General features: G+C 42.8%; 1 protein-coding gene across 2 annotated transcripts in view; it reads left to right on the top strand.

Moving 5' to 3' along the window:
• Positions 1 to 13,774, top strand: part of Desi2 (desumoylating isopeptidase 2) — a 43,757-nt gene extending 29,983 nt beyond the window's left edge. For both annotated transcript variants that reach the window (XM_005078157.4, XM_040737410.1), the window contains exons 2-5: positions 1,354 to 1,426; positions 5,334 to 5,427; positions 6,894 to 7,035; positions 10,435 to 13,774. In XM_005078157.4, coding sequence (XP_005078214.1) covers positions 1,354 to 1,426; positions 5,334 to 5,427; positions 6,894 to 7,035; positions 10,435 to 10,668 — 543 coding nt within the window. In that variant the 3' untranslated portion in view covers positions 10,669 to 13,774. The remainder of the gene's footprint in view (positions 1 to 1,353; positions 1,427 to 5,333; positions 5,428 to 6,893; positions 7,036 to 10,434) is intronic.
• The last annotated feature ends 10,600 nt before the right edge of the window (positions 13,775 to 24,374 follow it).

Genomic DNA, 24,374 nt, shown 5'->3' with positions numbered 1-24,374 from the left:
TGACTTCTGGTCCCAGGTGTGTCACTGTTTCTCCCTAATTCTCTTCTCTTCATTCTTTTTGTTCTCTCTTCCTGCCAGCCCTGCCTATCCTCACCTGCCCAGTTATTGATCGTCTACTTTTTATTAGACTAATCCGGTGCCTTAGACAGTCAAAGTGAAGCAAATGCAACACATCTTTACATAATTAAACACATTCTTACATCATTAAACAAGTACAGCATAAACAACTGTAACACACCTTTATACAGTTAAAGTAGTATTCCTCAGCATAAACAAATTTAGCACATCTTTACATAGTTAAAATAATATTCCACAATACCACCTGCACCACAGATGCAAAATTAAAATTAAAGACAAATTGTCAATTATCTAACCCAAGAGAAGTCCAATAGGTTTATAACACTTTGAGTTATTGCCTAGGTATTTGTTTAATGCACTGTTAATTCATTTATCTCTTTCTAGGCTTAAGACTCTCTAGCCCACTCTTATTAACCCCTTTCATAGTTATCCTCTGAAGTTTTTTTGTTTGTTTGGTTGGTTGGTTGATTTTTTGGTTTTTTTGGTGTTTTTGGTTTTGGTTTTTCAAGGCAGGGTTTCTCTGAGGCTTTGGAGCCTGTCCTGGGACTCGCTCTGTAAACCAGGCTGGTCTCGAACTCACAGAGATCCGCCTGCCTCTGCCTCCTAAGTGCTGGGATTAAAGGTGTGCACCACCACCGTCTGGCTCCTCTGTAGTTTCATACGGTACTACTGATATACATCTTCTTTCCCCTTCCACATTCTTAGATTTTCATTTTCCCTCTCCTGCTCAGTCCAAACTTTGTGTCTGAGGAAATCTCATTGTTCCTGTAGACCCATTTCATATACTGACTCCCTTCTATAGGAAGTTTGTCTTCATGCCGATTGCAGGACAGTTGTTCCTACCTTCCTTAGTGTTCCTTTGTGCTTCATTCATTCATAGCCTTGAACTCACAGAGACCCTACCTGCCTCCCCTCCCTAGTTCTGGGATTAAAGGAGTGTGCCACCATGACCCCTCTATGTGTACTATTTTAATCACTAATGGTACTTTTATGTCAGTTTTTGTTACCAACCTGATCCAGATTTAGATTTCACTTCATTTAAATTTTATGTATTATGTGCTAAACCTTAAATAGTGTGCTGGACTTAAGTTGAAACACTGTCTAGACACAGGAAGGCCTTCCAGGTTAGAAGTGGGAGAGCAGACTAGGCTACTCTCAGTAGAGTTTCAGCATTGTAAGGGAAAAAGCAAGAACTGGGTTTGTGCTCTACCTGTCCTGTAGAATTGGACTGTAAATGAATGGATATTTAAAAGTTGTTTTTTTTTCTCTCCTTAGTACTGGATGAATGAATACACCTCATCTATTGGAATTGGAGTTTTTCATTCTGGAATTGAAGTGTATGGCAGAGGTATGTGTGAACACAGTTTAAATATGCTTTCTGAAAATTCTGCCAGTTAGAGAAAATACAGAATCATAATGTTAGGTCCTTTTCTTTGTCCCTTTTCTTTTAAGTGACTTACATATGTTATTGCAGAAAGTAGAATAAATACTGTGCTTTGAAAGAAATGTCTGTGGTAGAATATAAGAGGGTACATTCGTTTCATTATTTTTTTTTAATTACTGTATCTTCTACAGTACTCAGGAGACAGAGGCAGAGAGATTTCTGAGTTCAAGGCCATCCTGGTCTTCAGAGTGAGTTCCAGGACAACCAGAGCTACAAGTGAGACCCTGTCTCAAAAACCCAAGTCCTTCTTTCTGAAGTTGTTAAACCATGAGAAACTTTTACATTTTGAAAAACTTCATAACAAAAAAAAACCATTTTGGTTAGTGTAGAAAGTGTCAAATTTGAAATACCAATTTCCTTAGGGAGTTTCAGTAGAACATTAGATTTTGCAGGCCTTCGAGTACCAATAAAGAATGTGCTAAGCAATCTTGCCTTAGTAACATCTAGCATTTTGCTCAGTTAGAGTGATACATAAGCATGAATTATAAGCTTGTCTTTTAGCAGAAGCTCCTGCATTTGCATAAGCTGGGCAGTCTTTGTAACCTTCTAGATACATTATCCAATTTACCCATGGTAAACTACCTGCCTACCTATTCAATGATGTTTCTTTTTGGATTTTTTATTTTGTTCTGTTTTTCGAGACAGGGTTTCTCTGTATTGTTTTAGAGGCTGTCCTGGAACTCACTCTGTAGACCAGGCTGGCCTTGAACTCACAGAGATCCGCCTGCCCCTGCCTCCAGAGTGCTGGGAGGCGTGCGCCACCAATGCCCAGAATCAATATGATGTTTCTAATGTCTTTGTGTTTGGGTAGAGAGGTGCTGATAATTGAATCCAAGGCCTCAGACTTACTAAGCAGGTACTGCACTTCAGGCTATGTCCCTAGCATCCCCCCCTTTTCTTAGTTGCTTCTAGCATATTAAATTTTGGCTATAAAGATTTGTCATTTAAGGTTTACTTTTACTTGCTAACCCCAAGAAACAATGAGGAGCTTCAGGGGAAGTTTTCAGTGATTAAAGTAATACAATGGATGGGATTATAGACCATGGGTGTCCTCTCTGACCTTTTGCCTAAGTTGTGTTACCCCTTTTTGGTTAAATTTGAATAGTGTGTTATGGTTTCCATAGTACTGTGAACTTTGGTACCACATGATCAGGCTGTAAGGTAAGAGAATGTGGCATTTTTTCTTTATAAAAAGAAATTAAGGCTCTAACCTGTCACCATTCACACTGCTAATAACAGAACTAGAATTTGAGCCCAAGTATTCTTATATGGTAGTCCAGTGCTCTTATTTTACCTGCACAGTTTTTACTGCCCTTCATAAAATAATTTAAAAACAAAAATACGATTCAAAACTTGTTCATGGAAATTCAGAGAAATTATAATTGTTTCTTGTACAAAAAAATAAAAACTAAAAGGACCTATGTCTTCCATTACTATACCTAAGAAGGTTAGAATCCATGTGAGTCTGGAGAGATGGCTCAGCAGTTAAGAGCACTGTCTGCTCTTCCAGAAGTCCTGAGTTCAGTTCCCAGCAACTTCATGGTGGATTACAATCATCTATAGTAGGATCTGATGCCCTCTTGTGGTGTGCAGGTATACATGAAGAGCGCTCATACATAACATATAAATAAATTTTTAAAAATTTTTGCCGGGCGGTGGTGGCGCACACCTTTAATCCCAGCACTTGGGAGACAGAGGCAAGTGGATCTCTGTGAGTTCGAGACCAAGTTTGGTCTACCAAGCAAGTTCCAGGACAGCCTCCAAAGCCACAGAGAAACCCTGTCTCAAAAAAGAACCAAAAAAAATTTTTTTGAAACTAGGTAGTGGTGGCAGCACTCCCCTTTAGTTTCAGCATTTGGGAGGCAGAGGCAGGTAGATCTCTGAGTTCAAGGCCAGCTTGGTCTACAGAGCAAGTTCCAGGATAACCGGGGCTACACAGAAACCCTGTCTCAAAAAACAAAAACAAACAAACAAAAAAAACAACCAATTCTAACCAAATCCAATCTTGGTATATACAATATTTGAATCTTAAAGAGGAGCTGGGCATGGTGGTATATGGTTGTATCCCAGCGCTTAGGAAGCTAAAGTAACAGTATTGTGAATGAAAAGATAACCTTGGGGCTGGAGAGGTGGCTCAGAAGCTAAGAGCACTGACTGTTCTTCCAAAGGTCCTGAGTTCAATTCCCAGCAACCACATGGTGGCTCACAACCATTTACAACTCAATCTGGTGTCCTCTTCTGGCAGAACACTGTATGTGTAGTAAATAAATAGATCTTAAAAAAAAAAAGAAAAGATAACCTTGGAGCTCAGTGATTAAGAGTACTTCCTGCTGTTTCAGTTCTGTTGGGTGTGGATGTAGGGAGACTAGAGTTAATAACTGTGTCTCTAGCTCCAGGGAATCCATTGTCTTCTTCTGGCCTCTGCAGGCACCTGTGCATACATGATAGCATATATACCTAGATACAAACACATCTGAATAAAATTTAAATGAGAAAAGCTAAACCTTAGCTGCTATGTTCTTTCCTGTGCTGTGTTCTTTCCTGTGCTTTGTCTCAAAACTTAAGACTGTATATTTAGCCAGGCGTTGGTGGTGCACTCGGGAGACAGAGGCAGGCGAATCTCTGTGAGTTCCAGGCCAGCCTGGTCTACAGAGTAAGTTCCAGGCCAGCCTCCAAAACAATACAGAGAAACCCTGTCTTAAAAATAAAGGACTGTATATTTAACAAATGTGCTCATTTATTTAATCATTTTGAGACAGTCTTGCTATGTAGCCGTGGCTAATCTGGAACTCACAATGTAGAGCAAGGTGCCCTCAAGCTTATAGTGTTCCTCCTGCTTCCAACTCTCTAGCACTGAGATCATAGGCATGCACTACCATGCCTAGTTATTTAGTAAATCCTAAGTGATACGACTAACTTACTTAAGCATGTATTTGGGATTGCTTATAACTACTAAGACTTTACCACTTAATATCTAAATGAGATGCCAGAATTGAAGCCAGAAGTTCTGGTTCTTTCCTAACTTGAAGCTATCTTCATTTTTGTTGTAGATGAGAGCGTATAGCTGGAAATACATGTATTGGGAGAATTTACAAATAGTGCCCTCCTAGCTACAAGACTTACTCTGAAGACTATGAGGGTGGCTGTATGTTTATGTTGTCATTTTACAGTGTTTTAGGTTTGATGTTTTTTTCAGACAGGGTCTCAATTCATATATAGTTCAGACCTGCCTGGAACTCACTAGGAATAGCCCAGTCTAGGCTAAAACTCATGATCCACCTCCCCCCTGAGTGCTAAGATTACAGACATATGCCCCCATGCGTGGTACAGTGGTGTTTTGAGTTCCAATCTAGTGTCAATCAGGAGTCTTCAGGCAGGTGTGGATGCATGCAGCACAATGGCAAAGCACAACAAAACAAAACAGCTCATCGTGGGGACCATGAAGACTCAGTCTCATTAGACAGTTTCTCCAGGGAAGTACAAGCTTGAAAAGCAACCGAGTCCTGAGCTGCTGACTTCATGCTACCCTGGTGCCACAGAGACTCTCACTTGAGTACTTACTTGTCAGTCTCCTGCTGGAGTAGGCACAGAGCAGTCACACAAGTTTTGGAGTGTCTGCAACTGTTATCATTTCAGCTTTTAAAGACAGGTATTCTGTACTAGTAATCCCCAAACGGGACCTTACAAAGTGCCCTTTGTAAACTGAAAAATATTCAGATGGCATTATCTTTGTGGTATTTTAAAGCTGCGTCAGCATTCTGATTACATGTCATGCAACACATACTAAAAATTTTGGCTTTTATCTTTTCAGAATTTGCTTATGGAGGCCATCCTTATCCTTTTTCTGGAATATTTGAAATTTCCCCAGGAAATGCTTCTGAACTAGGAGAAACATTTAAATTTAAGTAAGTAGGGAGGGTAATTTCTATTACACTGTTGTAGGTGTCAGAGCTTGTTTTGCGGGTATAAAGAATTCATCCTGTAGATTAAACATCTAAAAAGTTAAAATAGTTTTAAATTTTGGCTTAGTGGCTGATACTTTATTTTTAATTTAAATTGAATTAAGTTGTTACGTAAGGATGGAAGATCAAATAATGTGTGAGATAGCTTGTCTTTGCTTTTGTTCGGAGTATCTCTTAAGTTGCTTTCTGTCTGCTTCTCACAGATAGTTGTCTTTGCTTACCTTACACTCTGCCTCAGGAAACTCACCTAGTGATCTCCTGCCTGGTCTCCCTATTTCAGAGGGAGAGTGGACAGAGTGCGATTTCTTACTGTGACCTAATATAAAAATCTCTTCATTTTCTCAGTGAAATAAACCCTTGTAAATTCAGAGCAACTGATTAACCTGGAAACTGTTGCTGATAACATCGATGCAGCAGTAGCTCTAAACCAAGCAGGTGTCTCGGGACCCTTCCCTTTGTTAGTCATTGTTTTCCTTACTTGTTGCAGCTGACATGATATTTAGAGTCTTCATTTCAAGAAGCGTTAAAGAAACTTCTGGGTCTGTAATAGTTAATGTGCCCAGAGGATAACAGGTAAATTCAAAAAAGGAAGGCTACAACACTTCTGAGTGCATAGTTCTCAGAACTTAGCACTAATGCCCCTTCAGTTATGTCTGATAAAATGATTTTCTAATAATTTTTAGCTGTCGTTTTGTTTTGTTTGGTTTTTGTTTTGTTTGGTTTTTTTGGTTTTATAAGACAGGGTTTCTCTGTTTTGGAGGCGGTCGGTCCAGCCTGGCCTCAAACTCACAGAGATCCACCTGCTTTTGCCTCCCAAGTGCTGGGATTAAAGGCGTGAGCCACCAACGTTTTGTTTTGTTTTTTGAGACAGGGTTTCTCTGTATTGTTTTGGAGGCTGTACTAGAACTCGCTCTGTAGACCAGGCTGGCCTCAAACTCACAGAGATCTGCCTGCCTCTGCCTCCCACGTGCTGGGACTAAAGGCGTGGGCCACCAACGCCCGACATTTTTAGTTGTCTTTTACAACTAGCTTATATCTAAAATTCTGCCTTTTGTTGAGTATTATCTGTTACATTTTTGAGGAAATATGTTGAAGTGTTTTCATTTGATATTTTGGTATATTTTAAAGTTTAGTCAGATTTCATGGCTTATCTCATGGCTCTTTGCTATGTGTATTTAGCAGGGATATTTTTAGCTTGAATCTGATTCTCCATTAATGAATATGTTTCACAAAACAAAATAGAAGCTAAAATCATTGAAATGTCTAAGTTTCTCATTTACCTTTAGTCTGAATGTTAGCCCTGATTTATTTATTGCAATATACCTGGAAGTAAGCAAGTATTTAATAATGCTTATTATAAATGACCTGATCAAAACTGCTTTGTTTATTTTGTTTTTTTGTTCTTTAAGAGAAGCTGTTGTTTTAGGGAGTACGGACTTTTTAGAAGATGATATAGAAAAAATTGTAGAAGAACTGGGAAAAGAATATAAAGGCAATGCCTATCATTTGATGCACAAAAACTGCAATCACTTTTCTTCAGCTTTATCAGAGGTAAATTCAATTTCATCCTACAAGTTCTGCAGATAACACTTTCCTGGTGTACTTTCTATGTCACTATCCAATCTTGGTGTTTTCCCCCTGATTCTTCATGTACGTAAAATTACTGTATTTCTTTATCCAATGTGGCAGTTTTAGAGTCAGCAAAGTTTTAAGTGGTGATTCTGTTCATTCTTTTGTAGGTAGAATAACTACAGATAATTGCCTCTTACTTACTTCATTACATCCTTATGTTAGCACTTTATAACTGTGACAAATACATGAGAAAAAAACATTTTCCATTCATAGTGATTGCCACTCGTTGGGGCCTGTGCACAGTATGTGTTGGTGAGAACAAAGCAGCTTAGCATATGTCACTGAGAGACGTGGCAGAAGGCACTGCTGGTGCCTGGTATCCCTTAAGTGCCCCAACCACACTTCCTTCAACTAGACCCTACCCCTTCAAAGTCCTATACTTTCCAGTCACCCTAAACTAGCAACCACACTTAGTACATGCACCTTGGGAGGATGTTTAAGATTCAAACCATAAAAAACTAAAACTCCTAACTTAAAAAAAATAAAGGTTAAGAAACTTAGCTGGTGGGGCTGGAGAGATGGCTCAGAGGTTAAGAGCAGTGACTGCTCTTCCAGAGGTCCTGAGTTCAATTCCCAGCAACCACATGGTGGCTCACAACCATCTATAATTCAATCTGGTGGCCTCTTCTGGCATGTAAACAGAACACTGTATATGTAATAAATAAATCTTTAAAAAAAAAAGCACACATCACAGCAAAAAAAAAAAAAAAAAGAAACTTAGCTGGTGGCACACACGTTTAATCCTGGCACTTGAGACCAGCCTGGTCTACAGAGTGAGTTCCAGAACAACCAGGATTGTTACACAAGAGAAACCCTGTCTTGAAAAACCAAAAATTGTTAGTGCTGAGCAGTGGTGACACATACCTTTAATCCCAGCACTCAGGATGCAGAGGCAGGTGAATCTCTGAGTTCAAGGCCAGCCTGGTCTACAAAGCTACACAGAGAAACCTTGTCTCGAAAAACAACAAACAAACAAACAAAAAAAATGAATGAATGAATAAATTAATTAATTAATTAATAAAGAGAAGAAATAGTTTCAGGAGGCAGAGGCAGGTAGATATCTGTGTGTTTGAGACCAGCCTGATCTATAGAGTGAGTTCCAGGACTATATAGAGAAACCCTACTTCAAAAAAAGAAAAAAAGTTAAGAGTTTATTTTGATTTATAGGAAGTCCATTGTAAGCAGAAGTTACAGTCCTGCCAGCAACTGCCAAATAATCACTCAAAGGCTTAGTATTAATTATAATTGTTTGGGCAGTGGCTCAGGCTTAATACTAGTTAGCTCTTACATTTAAGTTAACCCATTTCTAGTCGTCTATGTATTGCCACCTTGACAGCTGTGTCTTCCTCAATCCGCCTTCTTTCTCCCTTTGTGTGGATTTCCCACCTAGCTATATTCTACCCTGCCATAGGCCAAAGCAGCTTTGTTCATCAGTCACTAAAGACATATTCTAGTGTGCAGAAGGATATCCACATAGTTGATCTTTGTTCATCAGTCACTAAAGACATATTCTAGTGTGCAGAAGGATATCCACATAGTTGATCTTTGTTCATCAGTCACTAAAGACATATTCTAGTGTGCAGAAGGATATCCACATAGTTGATCTTTGTTCATCAGTCAATAAAGACATATTCTAGTGTGCAGAAGGATATCCACATAGTTGATCTTTGCAGGGAAGGCGTGGCAGCAGGAGCCTGGGGCTACTGATTACATTGCATCCACAGTCAGAAAACAGAGAAATGGGCCCTGGTACTCAGCTAATTTTCTCCCTTTTGTTCAATATACAGGACTCCAACTCATGAATCATGCTGTCCACATGTAGAGTGGGTCTTCCCACCTCAATAAGCTAGCCTAGATAATCCCTCACAGACATGCCCAGAGGTTTATGTTTGCCTATCCTCAGTCTAAATAAAGTTGACTTCCTTATTGAGTTGATACCAAACTTAATACTTGTAAGTCATAACTTCTGTTCCTTGTCCCAAGAAGCTCACAGCATTTCATAATACAAAATGCATTCAGTCCAGTTTCAAAAGGCCCTGTAGTCTTTAGCAGTTCTAACACCAGGACATAAAAGTCATGTCTATAGCTGGGTGGTGGCGCACACCTTTAATCCCAGCACTCAGGAGGCAGAGAAACCCAGCAGGTCATTAGCCAAGAAGGAACCCAGCCAACACCTACTTCTGCCCACTAAAGTCTATAGGCTAAAGCCTAGCCAGGCCTCCATGCTGTGTTCTGACCATTGTCCCTGAAAAGTTTCTATACCCCATAAGCTTCTCCACAGATGCAGAAATCCAAATCCGACCAAATCAAACCAAATTAGAAAAGCCCATGTTTAATTGATACATCACTCCTGGGTGGCCTTCCAGCCCCTCAGAGAGGAGATAGGAAAGAGAGAGACTGGAAAACCACTTGTCCATTTTATGGGGGGACAGTTTAAATACTCTGTGGAAGTAGCCTTGAGCATCTCTGAGGGAGGGGTCATCATTTGGCAGGCTTTCTGAGGTGCAGCAGTGTTTGGAGGGAGATGATGGGGCCTTGGGTGGAACTTCCACCATTAACAGTACCTTTGCCAGTGTATCATGGAGCTAGTCTTCATTTGGGGACACTTCTTTCTGAACCATCTGAGCACCCTTGAAACAAGTGGGTCATGGTTGAATGCAGAGGCATAGAATATAGCCCAGGGAAAAGTGGGATGGTAGAAACTGGGAGTAGAAAAGAACCTGGAAAAAGAGGTGACAAAAATAACCAAGAGGCAAGGGAGGAGGGGTGGGAGGAGGAGCTGGGATTAAAGAAGAAAAGAAAAAAAATAACAAGAAAAATAAAAAAAAAATTAAGGGGAAAAAAAATACCCAAGAGGCTTCTCTTACTCTAATAACATCTTGTACTAACAAGCCTTTTTCTTCTGTATACTGTTCAAAGTAATTTTATGTTTCAAAGTAGTTCAAGGATCCAAGACAGAAGCCAAGCAGAATTAACTTGATTTCACAATTGTAAAAATAAAAAACATGCCGAGAGGTGGTGGTGGCGCACGCCTTTAATCCCAGCACTGGGGAGGCAGAGGCAGGCGGATCTCTGTGAGTTCGAGGCTGGGCTGGACCGACAGCCTCCAAAACAATACAGAGAAACCCTGTCTCGCAAAACCAAAAACATAAAATAAATAAAACCCACAGCTGAAAGAAGGTAAAGAGGTTGCGGGAGGGCCCAGGCTCCTGAGTTAAGGCTTATTTGTCAGCAGCCTGCAGTGGCTGCACCACAGGCTGGCCTGCACTGTATTTTCTCTCCAGCCGCCCACTCCTAACAGAGCTCTCTCCTCCTCAGATTCTTTGTGGGAAAGAGATTCCGCGCTGGATCAACCGCCTGGCCTACTTCAGCTCCTGTATACCCTTTCTACAGAGTTGCCTCCCAAAGGAGTGGCTCACTCCCGCTGCACTGCAGTCGAGTGTCAGCCAAGAGCTCCAGGATGAACTGGAAGAAGCAGAGGATGCAGCTGCATCCGCTGCCATGGCAAGTCCTGCTACTGGTGCCAGAACTGGGCGTCACACTAAACTATGAGCATCTCCAAAGTCACACCTTCAGAACTGTCTCTGGCAGTTGAATAGTACTAGAGAAAAGAAAATAGAGTAAATGTCCTTTGGATATTTTGTATGCAAAGATGGCTCTCCCCCAAATCCCAGTTTTTCAGCTCAGGATTATATTTGTAATCAAAAAAAAGAAGAAGAAGAAGAAAAATCACTTGGCGCAGGAGGGAAAACTTTATATGAAGCTGCCCTCTTTTTTTTTTTTAATCCACTTGTAAATTTGGATTCACTTCCTGTGTTTTATATGAGCTCTGTTAAATTACGTTTACAGTATTTTGTATCACTGTTTACAAATCTTGCATGGACTTCTGCCACCATGAAAGAAGAAAATCTTCATCTTCAGATATTAGGCAGGTCATCTTTATACACATTCTGAAGATTGCCAGAGCTACAGCATAAAAAGCAGGCATATGAAGAGGTACTTACACAGTTACAGTTCCATCACCTGCTTAAGAGCTGTGTGTTAGATCTGTATTTGCTTTGATACCATTTTTGGCACCCAGATACAGGATCCAAACTGGTCTAATATAAAGGAACACACACACAGCCCAAGGGCTAGGGGCCCTGGGTCAGTTCCTCTCCACCCTCTTCCCATTCTGAGTAGCACATTTCCCCTAGGTGCCCATGGAGCCACTGGTTTCATCCCAAATATGCCCACCTCAGCATGGTGGTACTCTTGTATCTGCCTGGCTTCATGCCTCAGTTCTGTAATGAAGATGTTTTCATGGAAGATACTCTTATAACTGACAAGTGTTTTTGCACATGTGTTGGGGCAGGGCCTTCATTTTTATTTTAATACATACTAAACTCCCTGCACAGGATGTTTTTGGTGGGGTGGGAGTGTCCTAACCTAGCTTCCTGAGCAGCAGTACAACTGACAGTAAACTGCTTTTTTAACTAGCCAAGCTACCTTTTATACTAGACATTCAAAACTAGAGTCTAAAGAAACACCCCCCAAAGGTAATTCTTTAATGTTTAATACTTTGTGTATACCATATCAGAAATGGCTTGTTGAAGTTTATTAGTTCATAATGAGAGTAGTTTCACCTCATAATAGAAATTCTATTTTCATTGATCTCTCATTGGAAAATCATATTTTTGTGTGTCTGATTTATCTTTTTATGTTCTCTCAAACGTGTGTCTCTTACATAACATAATCTTAGGAATGAAGTTGTCGCTACAGCTAAGTCTTCTTTAGTAAGGAAGTTGTCTGCTAGAGTCTACCCCCAGTTGACCCTTGGATGTAAGAACCAATCATTACATGTCACAATCAATGTTCTGCCTTAAGAGTGAGTGTCCTGTGTAAAGTAGTGGACGCAGCATAGAAACATCCAAGGTACCGACTGCAGCTTTAGATACTTCATTAGTATGGAAGTCACAGTTCTCTATGTGAGCATACATATCTTTAAGTAAACTACATCTTTAACTTTTCCATGAGCTGATTTTGATTGATACTTAACGTAAGCACACCCTCTTTAGGGAAAGTAAACCTTGGGTTATAAACACTGGCCTGAGGAAAATGAAGCCACTTTGTGCTGTTTGACTGTTCTGTTTCCAGAGAGGAAAGCCGTTGCAAGTTACTCTGCTCCATGGGGGGCAGAGCATTTGTTTCAGGAACCGTGCAGTAAGACAGAATATTCGGTCTTTACAAAGAGTTGACTTGGTTCAGGTCTGAAAATGAGACTTAGGACAAAACACTAATGCTCTCCAGGAGGTTGCTCACTAAAAGAAGAGCCCTAGCCCTCAAGCCCAGGTTAGTAGGAAATGTTTAGTGCGGTTGACTTGGGTTTTTTTTTTTAAATTAATAACATGGATCATGGTGTTTTCTAAGCCATTGAAATATAAATGTTTTAAATCTGCTATTGACCCAAGGGAAAAATGACCCCTCAGACATGTCTGGGTAAATAGCTAGAAATAGCTCCTCTGCTCACCTAGATCTCAGAAGCTCAACACATAAGTGACTTGCTGTTCTCACACCTGTCTGTAGCGTTTGAAGTAGTATAAAGATCTTCTGGGAAAATAACAGTACCTGAACCAGTTCCCGGAAAGTCAGCAGGTCAAATTCTGGACATGAGATTCGTTGCAGTCTAGTGTACCTGAGGTTGAAAGAGAAAGAAAATCTCATTTAGTGAGGACTTTCTCTACAGTGCACATTAAGAATGGGTTTAATTAATTTTGCTTTTCTTGCCCTTGGAAGAAAGCAATCTTGTTCTCAACCAGAACTCATAAGAAGAAAATCCCAAGTCATGAATACATGTAGTCCATGGAGTTGGACACAGCTTCTGTAGTTGTAACCAGGTGAAACTGTTTCTCCTGGTAGGTAGGTTGAACAGTAACAGCAGTAACAGATCAGACAGCTGGTTTCTGGTTTTAAATATGCTTGGGGTTTTTTAACCCTCACTGGGGCATCAGCTTTAGAAGTGCAACATGGGGCTGTAGAGGTGGTCATTGTCCTAGAGCACCTCCAGGCCTGAACTCCAGCCAACTATTGCTCTGACTCACAGCAATAGCATACCTACCCATCACCAGCATCTTACAGAGCAGGGAATTCCAGGGTTAGTCCATTGATAGCATTGTGTGTGTATGGAGACTAGGCACCACAGACAGCTGCAGAATTCTGTTTCCATGGCTTCTTCTATCACAAGACGGGTAGAAACACGTTCACTGCTTCAGGGCTCTAACCCATGTGTCGTCTTATGGCTCCATTATATATTTCCTATAGCTTTGGTATATGCTGCGTTTGCTTTAAATGACTAATTTTGGAAGTTTGTCGGCAGTTGGCCATCCTGCCGTTACATGCCATTCTTGTCAGTATGGTTTGAGAGTGTAGCTCCATTGTTAGACTTTCATTGTCTGCTCAATCTATATACACACACACCACCATCAACAGGTGGGACGCTGTCAATGAATCTTCATGGACCTGAAGAGAATTTCTTGTGAAGTTGAATGCAAGTGTACTGTCATTCACAGTGTTTATCAAACACCAGGAACCTTCACTTTTGCTACCTTGATATAGCATTGGGTTATCATGTTACAACATTGAAATACATCGATTTATTAAAAACTACTTTTATAAGAAATGTTTTATAGTTCTTTCTGACCTCTAAGAGACAACGCTGTTCTGTATTTGCTCTGGGAAGGGGTTTCTTGTAAAATCCATGAATCTCATCTGCTCTGTAGGAACTCGGCCAGCTCCTTCTGTATCATGGCTTTCTTGTATTCACAGCTTCCCTTACTCAACTGATGATTACTCTTGTGCACAGGCAGCAAGTAACAGTTCGGGTGATCTCTGGAGGGTGGCAACAGAGTGGGCCGACTGGAAGGCTTTCCCAATCCTCTTTCAGCAATTAAGTATGCGCCTGCGTGCTTATGCTTCTGATTTTCCATTAGCCTCTTCTGCTTGGTACCTTTAACCCGAACTTTTGCCTTTCACCTCCATTGGCCTTTTTGTACGTAGCTCAATGTTTTCCTACCCTAATTTAAACTCTTCCCCTCAAATTAAGTATTATCAAGTAAATGTAGTTTTTACATTCTATCAAGACCATACTTGTCCACTCTGCCAAACAAGAGTGATAACACTGTAACTAGGCTGTTCTCACCTCAGGGACACAAAATAGAACTCTGACCATAGTAGTTTCCTAACAGACTCAGATCTGCTAAAAACAGCTTAAAGGTCCTCTCTATTAAAAAAAAAATGCCAGTAAAACTAGGGAACAGCTATCATTTTTTAATTGTCCCTAAATTTAACCCATGTATTGGTCTTGCTCTAACTTTCTAGAAGTCTGTGCTAAGGAAGGTTAATGGCTTCCTATACTTTGTTAAAGGTAAATTAGTAGCAAACAGCTACTTAACGATCTTACTGATAGAAAACAATCTTTGTCACAGTGGCTGCACTTAAAACCACTAGCAGTCCTGCTGCTCAGGCCATAACTTGGGGGGAATTCTGATCCTTTAGACAATGGCTCTGTTGATGCTGCCAAAGGCAGCTTTAACTAAATCTCTATCATTCTAATAAAACTTGTGACTCAAAGGCTAGGGTGAAAACCCTCTAGCCCAGAGAGTTAGAGTAGCAACTAACTTTCTCTCTTTGCTTAGAGTAGCAACTAACTTTTCTCTCTTCCACACTGCCCCAACTAAAAACACTGCACGCTCTGCTCCTCCCTGCTACTTCCTGTCAACTAGTTGCTAACCCCGCTTCTCTGAGCCCAGATTGATTTTATTTAATTAACATAAATGCAACACATCTTTACATAGTTAGACAAATATAGCACAAACAAATGTGATACATCTTTGCCTACTTAAACAAATATTCCACAACAGAGAACTGCTGAGTATTCTCAAACCTGTCTTTAATTCCTCTCAACACACCCTGACTCAAACAGCACATCTGAACAATTTCCTTCCTGTCCAAGCCAAAGGGACACTAAGGAAATGTTAGAAGCCACCACTCCACTGGTTTGAGCATCTGTTTATTTCCTGAGACCAGATGAGCCTCAATGAGATCTGCAACCCTACCCTGACTTGGAAGAATTCATAGTCCCACTTGAGAGTGACCCCCTCCCTCCCACGCTGTTGAGGACTGCCATTTGAAAGTCTTTTCCTGACCTCACACTGGGGAGCTTTCATCTGAATTGGGCCTCCAGGTAGATTAAGAGTGGCAATCTCCTTGTCTCCTGCCACATCCCAGACTCACAGGCAGGCAGTGCATTAGTGTCAGGGCAGCTTTCATCTGCTTCTGACACCCTCACGGGATCTCAGGCTACCCTTGGAACCTCTGTGAGTCAGAGGACTTGGGTACAGATATCCAGAGTACTAACCAAACTCCTCAAAACCTTGAATGCAGATTGCTTGACTGTCCCGAACACACGAGTGATGTGAATAACAAACTAAAGACAGTTTAGAGCTTGAGTGTGGCTCAGCAGTTGGAAGCATTGGCTGTCCTTTCAGAGGACCTGGGTTCCTGTAACTCCAGTCCCAGGGGATCTGAAGTCCTCTTCTGCCTCTTTGACCTCACATGGTACACAGACATACATGCAGGCAAAACATCTGGTGGGGGGCAGTGTAGGTGGCCTGTCCTTATCCCTCAAATAAGAGCTGGAACTTTGCAATGGCAAAGCTGGAATATGACTTGAGGAAGTAGAGGCTGCCAGACTTAGCCATAATTAAGTGTAGCAAACATCCCTCTTCTGCCAGCATCAGTAAACAGACACCACTGGTACATACATACATGCATGCATGCTAAGGTACTAAGAGGTGTGTGTGTGTGTGTATATATATATTAGACTGAAGACAATAAAAAGCAAAGTCCTTTTGTTCTACCTCTGATGTGTTCGGGCCTGTCCTAGGTTACTTAATTTAAATACATTACATGTATCACATCTGGTGCATCACAAAGACAATGTAGAGACCATTAGCCTGCAATCACACAGCAGCCTGGACAGGTGACCCATTGGAGGATGTAGTCATTGGTTCCCCTACAAAATTCAGTAGAGGTAGAGACAGGATTTCTCAAGTTTTTAATGGGTTTCAGTCAACCCATACAAATTATTAAAAAAGTAACCACAAAATAAAACATAAGCCTGAGTACTTGAGAGACAGACAGACAGACAGAATTATCTAGAAGCCCCTAGTCCACTGGCTAAGGCTGGGCTGTTTATCCAAGGGCCATCTCCATCATGGTCATTCATGTTTATGTCATCACTGAAGACGAAAACTGCTCAGACCTAAATCCCCAGGGATCCTGCCCATAGCCTCATCTGCCAGCTGCTGATCCTTACTGTCCCCTCTGACACTCCCAGTGTGGCAGGCAAAAATGCCTTAGTGAGTGACACTTGGTGTATTTCAAGAAGCATCTCTCAGCCACATCCTGCCCTCAAACCTTTGTGTTCTCCATGTCTTCTTCAGTCGTTTCTCCATACAGAGCCTCCAGCCAACTGAACACGAGCTGTCCAGTTTTGCCAGATGCCACCTGCTGCTTCACACACTTTTGATCTTGCTGTCTTCCTCTCCAGCCTTTTGCTGTCCTCATATTCAGTGACTACATCCACATAGATGGCCCATCCCATCTGCCTCTGTCATTTGGCATCCTGCCCCCCAGTTGCTAGCCCCCGCCCCAATCATCATGCTGATCAATATTCTACAGCCACAAGTTTCACCATCCATCCCCAGTTAATAACCACTGTCATTGTCCCAGTCCCTCTGTCACTTCAACCCTGAACTGTTTGTTCTAAACCACTTCTGGAACCTTCTGTTAGTTTTTCAAGACAGCTTTTCCCTGTGTAGCCCTGGCTGTCCTGAAACTCACTTTGTAAACCAAGCTGGTCTTGAACGCAGAGATGCACCTGCCTCTGCTTCCCAAGTGCTGGGATTAAAGGCATGAGCCATGCCTGGTCACTTCTGGAATCTTCATTCCAAGCATTTCTGACCATTAAGTCATTGACCTTGACAAGATCCCAAAACCATTAAACCTAGCACTTACTAACATCTCCTTAAACCCATCTTCTATTTCTCCTCTCACCCAAACCAAATCCCATAGCCAGCAACTACGTCATTTCCTCCTCAGGTTCCTCTGCCACTTCAGCGCCCCTTGGCTACCACTGTGTAGGCTGACTTAGCCTTGTTTCCACAAAGCAGGGCCATTCACCACTGCACCATGGCCTACTCTTGGCCCCTTGGAAGTGAGCTTCCCAGCTGGAGGCCCCTCATGCCTTCTCCTTCCTCGTGGCGCCAACGTGTTCCCCACACATATCTCAGTTGAGACCTTCACCTGATGCCTCAGTAAAAAGATGTCAGGCCAACTGGCCTCTCGTCATCTCTCAATCTACAGACTCACTAAGTTTGTCTCCAGAGACACTGTGCTACCATGGGCGGTGCTTTCTACTTTGATCAAATGCCACACACACACACACACACACACACACACACACACACACACACACGTCTCCAGGCTTTGTCTCTCGCAATTACTCCCCACACTCCTCAACATCATATCCTCGCTTGCCTATCAGCAGGAAGCATGGAGGAATCTCCTCTACAATGTCCCCTTGAGTCCTGCTAGGACAAAGGGAAACCTCTCCATCTCCACAACCAAAATTTGCCAACTCTATGTTCCAGTCACTATTCTGAAAATCACCTTGATTTTGAATGATGTATACAATAGAACTGAGGACTGGTCATGTAGCTCCCAGTGTAGCAAGTGTTAGAGCACTTGCCTGCTATTTGCAAAGCCAGGAGTTCATCCCAGCGCTGTTTGAAAACTGGGCATGGGGTGTGTATATAATTGTGTGTACAGTTTAAAGGATAATGAAATGAGTAACACTGTACCTACCACTCAGCTTAAATAACGGGTCTGGAGAACATGTCTAGACCCCTCCCCCATCACTACCTCCTCCTTCCACCAGAAGGGGAACCACCATCTTGAAATTTGTGTACACCGTCCCTTTGGGTTTTTTTTCCATTATGGTGTTATCACCTGCATATGCCTATTTTTTGAGCTTTGTATACATGAAATCATATATATCCCATGGTTTAAGATTCTCTATTTTTATAATCCATGCATATTATCATGTATAGTTCTAACTCGTTTCCACTGCTGTATTCTACTGTATTATACAAACACACCATGATTCTGTTTACACATTCCCCCTTTGGTGGATGTTTGAACTGTTGCAGCTTTCTTCTCTGATGAGCAATACTTTGTGAACACTATGAGGCATGTCTGCGGTTGTGAGACTCTGTCTAGGAACTGCTAGGAATGTATGTGTTCAAACTTACTGATGTAGAAAACAATATACTCTTATTACACTTTTAGTAAATAAAATCCTGTTCAGCCCTTTCTCCATCTGCTAATCAAACAGAACTCTATGATCCAATTACTCTCTTATAATATCACATAATGAAACTTCTCAAAGCTTCGCCTTAAAAATATTTTTCATAACTAAAGGAATCAGAGATGAAAATCTCATACTAACCTCCCACACAGCCAATGGGAAAAATAACACTCAACATTGAAAAGGTTTTTGTTTTTTTAAATCAAGTCAAGGTGGGCACAGTGCACATAGCTGTAATCACAGCATTTGGGGAACCAAAGCAAGATAGTTTGAGACCAACTGACCGGCACAGCAAAAGGTGTCTCAAAAAAAAAAAAATCAGTAAATTAATTGTATGTCTTGTTGTCTGTAGAATGGCACTCATGAATATTATGATTCAAAACTGAGCAACAGAGCCTGCTTAGAGTTGGAAAGCTTTAAGGAATAATTAAAAATAAGTGTTTATTGGGTGTGAGAGATGGTTCAGAGGGTAAAGGTGCTTGCTGCCAAGCCTGACAACCTGAGTTTGATCCCCTGGACCCACAAGATGGGAGGGGAGAACTGACTCCCACATACACGCTGTGGCACATACATCCCTCACACATACAATGAATGTTTTCAAAAATCTGTTGACTCCAGATTGTGACTTTGATCTCGTGTGTCCTCTGTGGTAGCATACGGGCTTGGCTATAGTGTTGGTCACGACACCAAATAGTCCTAAAACTTGCACAAATTTGGGAAGTTTCTCTGGCAGTCAGTTGAGGATTGACTACTTTTCTTCCACAAACAGACTGGAAAGATAACAGCACTTCATATCCCACAGGATATATGATTTATCATAACATCAGAGCCCATACTTTATCCAAGCCACCTGAGGTAGTAAATGCTTTGCCATGTGGCTTTGCCATTCTCAACACCTGGGTTTAGTTCCTGTCCCTTGTATCTTTGTGATACTGTCCATGTCTGCTGAGTGTGGACAGACTCTTCCCACTTTTGATGTATACATTCCTGATTATTAGTGAGGGCTACTTTTCCTGTAGACAAGATAAACCTCAGCAGCTATTACTTCCAGCAACCAGGCTCTGCCTCCATGCTGCCAGAACCTCCCTAAGCAGTGCCACCATCTGTGAGCCAAGGAGGCAACTGGGAGTCCCTGGGAGGCGCTTCATACCTGTGATGGTTGCTATCAATTGTCAACCTGATGAGTTTTGGAATCATCTAGAAGACACGATCTGGACGTGTCTATGAGGATGCCTCCAGAGAAGATTAACAGACAAAGGCCCGCCCTCTTGGGGCCACAGCTTCTAAGGAGCAGTCAGATATAAGGATCTGAGGGAAGGCAGTTCACCCCAGCCCTCAGACTCCAGCTTCTTAAACTATTGTGGACTGTATCCACAGCTCCCAGGGAGCTCCAGGCCCTGGTGCTGGACTGGGACTAGAGGCTACCAGCCTTCTCCAGTATGTAAGTGACCACTGCAGGGCTAGCTACACAGCCCTTAAGTGCAAGCTAATCTAGTAAATCTTATACCTACATTATGCTAGTTCTGCCCCTCTGAAGAACCCTTCCTAGCACAGATCTGGGTACTGGTAGTAGACAGGAGGTTAGCTCTGAGAAGGACCGGTCAACGGGTTCCCAAAAATAGGACATTAAAAAGATAGGACCAAAAAAGGAAGCCTCAAAAGAAGGATAACTGTAGTGGACACTCCAGATGGGCCAGCTCAGGTGGCTGGTGGCTGAGTCTAGGTCAGATAAAGCCAACCTCAGGACTCCCTCACTGATAAGTCATTCCAATAAATCTCTGTCTGTCTGTCTGTCTGTCTGTCTGTCTGTCTGTCTGTCTGTCTGTCTCTCTTTTGATACATTCCTTCAGGGTTTCTCTGTAGCTCTGACTTTCCTGGACTCACTCTATGGAGCAGCCTGGCCTCCAGCTCACAGAGACCCAACTCCCCTCCCCCACCACCTCAGAGTGCTGCGATTAAAGGCGTGCAGCACCACTGCCCAGTTTACTGTTCCTTTCTAGTGTCCCAGCTCCAGGTGTGATCCTGGCCATAAGGCCTTTTCTGCTAATAAGCAAACCTCACTCCCGAAGGGTAAGGACTGCGGTGCGCAGAGCTGATCCTACAGAGGGACTGTGTATGCCAGAGGTGTCAGACTGGAGAGGCAGGCTGCCCAAGGCTGCTGGGGCCCAGCTGATGCCACCACAAGCCCCAGGCGCACAACACCGAGTTGCAGGCTTTGGTGTATTTTCTGCTGTGCTCTGGCCTAAGTCCTTTCGTTTCTTCATTCCCTTTCTGAATGATGGGAATATTTACTCTGTGCATGTTGGAAGTATGTTGTTTCTCTTTCTTTTTTAATTTTCAGGGACCCATAGCTAAGGGTTTGCCTTGAATAGTAGAAGACATCTCACTTCGTCAAAGACAGTCACTGATGGCACTGGTGTAGGTCCCTCAGACCGTGCCCTTCAGATCAGGACAAGGGAAGCTCTGTGCAGTGAGTCCTGGAGGCTGGGTACAGAGAAACACAGGGAGGAGCCAGCCCTACTTGAGGGGCCTTCAAGCTAACATTTCTACTGCAGTCGCCTGGGGGAACCTAACACACAGTTCCTCTAAAAGATGAAGCTGGCCAGCACTGTGGCAGTAAGCTCACCGTTTCTGTCTAGGAAGCTGGGGTCTGGTGAGAGCCTGTGTGATGGCTAGTTTTATCGTCAATTTAGTCAGTTTCAAAAGAGGAAACCTCAGCTGAGAACATGTTCCCACCAGACTGACCTGTGTGTGATCCTCTGGTACATTTTCTTGCTTGATGGTGGAGGGCCCAGCTCACTATGACTGTGGCACCCCTTGGCTGGTGGTCCTGGGTGCTATAATGAAGCAGGCTGAGCAGGCCATGAGGAGCAAGCCAGAAAGCAGCACCCCTCCATGGCCTCTTATGTCAGCTCCTGCCTCCAGGTTCCTGTCCTGCTTGAGTTCCTGTCCTGAGTTCCCTCGGTGACAGAGTGTGATATGGAATTGTGAGCTGAAATAAACCCTTTCCTCCTCAAGTTGCTTTTGGCCATGGTGTTCAGTCATCATAATCGAAAACCTGAGTCAAAAGCAAGAGGGCTGTGGCCTCCGGTTCTGTGGTAGAGCCCTTGCCTAGCGTGAGTAGGTCTTGGCTTCCATTCCCAGGGCCGATAGTAAACAATAAATAAAGCTTTGCCAACACAAAAACCCAAGCTGACTTACCTCCTCAGGCTGTGAGATGTGTTTCTGAAATATTTAAGTCACCAAATAATGCCTGAACAATGAGGTGTTGCATTAAAAATGTCCCTGGAGCCGGGCGTTGGTGGCGCACACCTTTAATCCCAGCACTGGGGAGGCAGAGGCAGGCGGATCTCTGTGAGTTCGAGGCCAGCCTGGTCTACAAGAGCTAGTTCTAGGACAGCCTCCAAAACAATAAAGAGAAACCCTGTCTCGAAAAACAAAAAACAAAAAAAAGTCCCTGGTTTTCCACTACGAAGAAGATGGCGTTAGAACAAACCCCAGAAGGTCACAGTTAAGAGTTCCCACTATAAAACATGGAAAATTCCTAGCCGCGAGCTAGACAAGAGGGAAAGAGAACACCACACCGCCAGGTCCTCACTCCCAAAGTTTAGCTGAGAGCACCCAGCGAGAGCATTGCCCTACAGGGAGACACCTGCCGGTTAATTCGCAAACTTAGTAAAAGTTGCCCCTTCCGAGGGGGAGGTAGCCAGGAGGAGCCAGCTGCGGCCTCATAACAACACCAAACCTGCTAGCCTGGGTGTGGTGCCTGAGTCAAAGGAGAAAGATGTTCATTAAATCCCTACAACAACCATCCTCAAGCTGTGTGTTTAGACAAAGACCTGGCAAAAGGGGAGGAGCTAGGAATGGGCGAGGAAGAGGGAGCATGCGCCCTGCAGACCAAACCTGAGTGTTGGCTAACTTGAGTCTAGTGGGGGTACATGCCGTGGCGTCCACCTAACGGTCAAAACACAAAGGCACAGCTGCATTCAAATTAAAGGTTAGAAAATGCACTGTGGTTTCATTTGGCTCTTTATAAAAGAAATAAATCCAGGAAGCATTAAGTAGTTGGCGTTTCTTGCCGGTCATTTAGCAGCGCTTCCATTCTGGTGTGTGAGGGTTTAGTAGTTTGATATTCTGGTGGTCTAGCCAGACTCTCCATGCAGAGGACTTTAGTGGGCCTGCAGAACAGCCTTTAAATTCAGGCATCGCCGGGTGTTGGTGGCGCACGCCTTTAATCCCAGCACTCGGGAGGCAGAGGCAGGCGGATCTCTGTGAGTTCGAGGCCAGCCTGGTCTACAGAGCGAGTTCCAGGACAGCCTCCAAAGCCACAGAGAAACCCTGTCTCGAAAAACCAAAAAATAAAAAAATAAATAAAAATAAATAAATAAATTCAGGCATCGTTGGGTCTGAGGCCCAATGAGTTCAGCACAAGATAAAAGCAAAAAAACAAACAAGCAAGCAAACAAACAAACAAACAAAAAAACAGATTTTCTTCTCAGAATGAAGTTTCATGGCTTTTGTGGTTTAAAAAAAAAAAGTCTTGGGCTGGAGAGATGGCTCAGTGGCTAAGAGCACTGGCTACTCTTCCAGAGGTCTTGAGTTCAATTCCCAGAAGCTGCATGGTGGTTCACAAGCATCTATAGTAGATCTGGTGCCCTCTTCTAACCTGCAGGCAGACATGCAGGCAGAACACTGTATACACAGTAAATAAATAAACAAATAAATAAATCTTTAAAAAAAAAGTCTCTCCTGTCACAGACTTATAGACTCTTTAAGCTAGCTGGGCAATGACAGGATAAAGAAACTCACAAAAAACACCAAGCACACTGCTCAAGGCTAACACCAGAACTGCCGGGAAGCTGCAAGCCTCTGCTCCTGGTTCCAGCGCTCTGAGCATGTATGCCTTGATTTTCCTGCTATTCTCAGTCTCCAGGTTCGTCCCCCACTGCTAAATAAAAGTCACGGAAGACCATTGTTTGAGGCTCAACACTAGGGCCAACAGATCAAAATGGAACCACCCATACCACGTTCAAAGACATCAGATTGTTAAAGTTACAGAAATTGGAAGACATGTAGCAGCCAAAATGCTGGGGATGGGGGTAATTCCCCCCCCCTCCTACTCATGTCTTCAGATGAATCAGCTTTACCGAGGGATGATCACCAAGGCCATGTGACTGACAGTTGGAAGGGGCAATAATGTTCTAATCTTTGAGTCATATTAAAATCCATGGCTCCACCTCTGGCCACAGGTAGAACTCAGAGTCCAATTTTTCTTTTTCTTTCCTTTTTTTTTTTTTTTTGAGACAAGGGTTTTTCTGTATAGTCCTGACTGTCTTAGAACTCAGAGATCCACCTGCCTCTGTCTCTAGAGGGCTGGGCTTAGAAGCATGTGCCACCATGCCTGGCGCCAGATTCCAACCTTTTAATCAAAAGGAGGTAGTTTTCCTGTAAGGGGCCTAACCCTGATGCCCCCACCTTTGTCTTCTGGTATTTTATATTTGAAGGAAGAATGATTATGAAGCGTCCCTTTCTTAAAATTGTTGTAACCAAGGAGATGGGAGGTGGGGTCCAAGGCTGGTCGCTCAGGATCTGTCCTCCATGGTCTGCAAGCTGAGGCCTCTCTGGCAAAGCTAACAAAACGCCCCAAACAGGTCAGTTATCTCAGCATGAAGTTCCCTTTGCTGATTGACTCACAACTGTTGACAGTTTCCCCGTTTCAATCCTTACAACAGAAAACAGCCTTTACCCAGGTGTCTTTGCGCTTTCTTCCCCTACCCCGCAGCGTAGGAAAGTGACTTTGCAATGGATAGTTTGGTAAGTTCTGTGTGCTCGAGTCCTTTTGCACGTAAAC

The sequence above is a fragment of the Mesocricetus auratus genome, unplaced genomic scaffold, assembly GCF_017639785.1.
Source record: "Mesocricetus auratus isolate SY011 unplaced genomic scaffold, BCM_Maur_2.0 Super-Scaffold_100676, whole genome shotgun sequence".
NCBI lineage: Eukaryota > Metazoa > Chordata > Mammalia > Rodentia > Cricetidae > Mesocricetus > Mesocricetus auratus.
The sequence above is the reverse complement of the archived record's forward strand: the minus strand, read 5'-3'. Positions and strand labels throughout refer to the sequence as shown.